The sequence below is a fragment of the Branchiostoma floridae genome, chromosome 2, assembly GCF_000003815.2.
Source record: "Branchiostoma floridae strain S238N-H82 chromosome 2, Bfl_VNyyK, whole genome shotgun sequence".
Classification (NCBI taxonomy): Eukaryota; Metazoa; Chordata; class Leptocardii; order Amphioxiformes; family Branchiostomatidae; genus Branchiostoma; species Branchiostoma floridae.
Window position 1 is genome coordinate 6,016,030 of NC_049980.1, and position 2,372 is coordinate 6,018,401.

A 2,372-nucleotide genomic window follows, 5' to 3' on the forward strand; every position below is an offset into this window, starting at 1 on the left:
TTTAGCTTCCTAAAATTACTATCTATTGGAAAACAACACTCCCTTCTGGAGTTAAAGGCTTTCAGATTAACCCTATAATGGACCTACCTTCTGTTCATGTGCCTCTTCATCGGGCTGTTGTAGGGACGCCATGATGGCGAGAATCCTCGGGTCGGTGAGAGGGCTCGGCTGCGCTTGGCTTGCCATCCTGGCTTTATCATACACACATACACACCCGATCTCAAGCTAGATTGGTTCCCAATGTTGTATTATTCCTTGTGAATGTTGATATCTGCTCTGAGGCACCGCAGTTTAATGTTGACTAAAGCGAAGAGCTGACCCGGCAAAGTACTGGTCGAGTGAGCAAGTTCGATGGAGAGTCAGATCTGATTTCAATTCTACTATTTTCTGCAAATAAATCGGTAGTACTAAGGCATGCCACAGTACTACAAGCCAGTGTAGAACATCGGTGAAACCTGTGGTCGGTTGTAATAGCCAAATTACTTCGATTTGCGGTGGAAAAAGGGAAAAAATCACCCGGGAGCGTCCTCTGTTGCTATGGGCGCCGCCATTTTGTAAGTGATGGCTATCGCGGTGCATTCTGGGTAACTCTGAACAGGTGGTAGCGATAGATCATACAGTCAAATCTGCCCAAGACTAATCTCCAAGCAGATTCCTCTGATGGCATAAAACAGTAACATAAGCTGGGGAAGGAGTTTAGCCGGCAGACATGGCAGAGGAGTGGCAAATTTTACTCCTCTGCCGGCTAAACTCCGAGATTACCCAAGACGACCACCCGGGGACCGGGCAAAGGTCCTGAGTTCAAACCTCGACGTGTCACCGATCTTGTGCCCTTGGGAAAGGCACTTTACACGACTTTCCTATATAGGCTACAAAAGTCTTCAGCAAATTGACGTTGGTAGCCTCAAAAACGAAAGAAACGACAGAGAGCATACGTTTGTGAAGGTTAGACATCCAGGAATCGTTAAAATTGAAGACGAATAAATCTTTACTTCTGGATACTTTATTTTTATACAGGAATTTTATATAAGAATTATTCCTTGCTCCAAGAAATTGTTTGTCTTCATTTTCTTTTCACTGAGGAAGGAAGGCGGATGCCTTCCGAAACGTCTGTATAAAAATAAAGTATCCAGAAGTAAAGATTTATTCGTCTTCAATTTTGACAGAGAGCATAGTTTAAATAGTATCCTTTGTGTTTCATGGCAAATAGCAAGCAAGCAAACGCACTTGAATCCACCGCCATCTTTATTTTGAACATAACGTCGTAATGGTAGTCAAAATATCGCGCTCAGTTATCATTGAAAAATTATGACACCCCAAGATTTGAAAGTGACACGGTCGTTATGGGCAGGGATTTGGTCCCAATTTTTGGCGGTCGTGGTCGCGGTCGTTTTGAAGAGGTCGCTTAATGCTTACGACAATGGGGAAAATGTTTGGGACCGAGAGAAAGCGGCCGTAATGGCAAAATGGTCGCTAAGAAGAGGTGGTCGCTTGGGCAGGTTTGACTGTGTACGTACTAGAGTTTTCAACACTAAGGCCATGTTAACGGTGCACACCCCAGTTCTTCCGCGACCGTTCAACACTAAGGCCATGTTAACGGTGCACACCCCAGTTCTTCCGCGACCGTTCAACACTAAGGCCATGTTAACGGTGCACACCCCAGTTTTTCCGTGGTAGTGCGCGACAAAAAAGTGACGAAAGGCTTCCAAGTGTCCATATTTGAGTTGACATTTCTCATTATTTCCTGCGAAATGACATTAAACGGTTATATGGCTGAAAAGTGTAGGAAATGGTGACACTGTTTTCGGTGCAAATTGTATTTTGGTCCGCGCCTTACTTCCGTGATATTCCTACGCCAGAATGTAAACAGGCCCGTGACCTAGATTAACCTCTGAAGCGCTGTGTTATGCCAAGTTGCAATGCGGCGCGCCGTGGATGATTTAAAAAAATGTAGAATGCTCAAGAATATCTCGAGAAGGAAGTATCCGAACATTTTGCGGTTTTCATCTTTCCATTCCTTACTAAGGGACCTTTCAAACCATACCAAGTTTACCAGGCCGGAACTTAAAGCCTGAGCTACAATCGCGTTCTTAAGTCACCCCCCTACCCGGTGCCGTGACAGGCGGAGTTTCAAGAAAAAGTGCTAGCGGTCGCGCCAAAAAGAGCCCATATACTCAAGAATATCTCGAGAAGGAAGTATCCGAACATTTTGCGGTTTTCATCTTTCGATTCCTTACTAAAGGACCTTTCCAACCATACCAAATTTACCAGGCCGGAACTTAAAGCCTGAGCTACAATCGCGTTCTTAAGTCACCCCCCTACCCGGTGCCGTGACAGGCGGAGTTTCAAGAAAAAGTGCTAGCGGTTGCGCC

The 2,372-nt window shown here is 45.2% G+C and overlaps 1 protein-coding gene across 1 annotated transcript in view; it reads right to left on the reverse strand.

Moving 5' to 3' along the window:
- The window catches only part of LOC118431969 (protein FAM227B-like), a gene marked incomplete in the record, with an annotated part of 15,267 nt that extends 14,618 nt beyond the window's left edge, over positions 1–649 (reverse strand). Inside the window, 1 exon segment of the mRNA XM_035843428.1 lies at positions 88–649. Coding sequence (XP_035699321.1) covers positions 88–186 — 99 coding nt within the window.
- Positions 650–2,372: the final 1,723 nt, after the last annotated feature.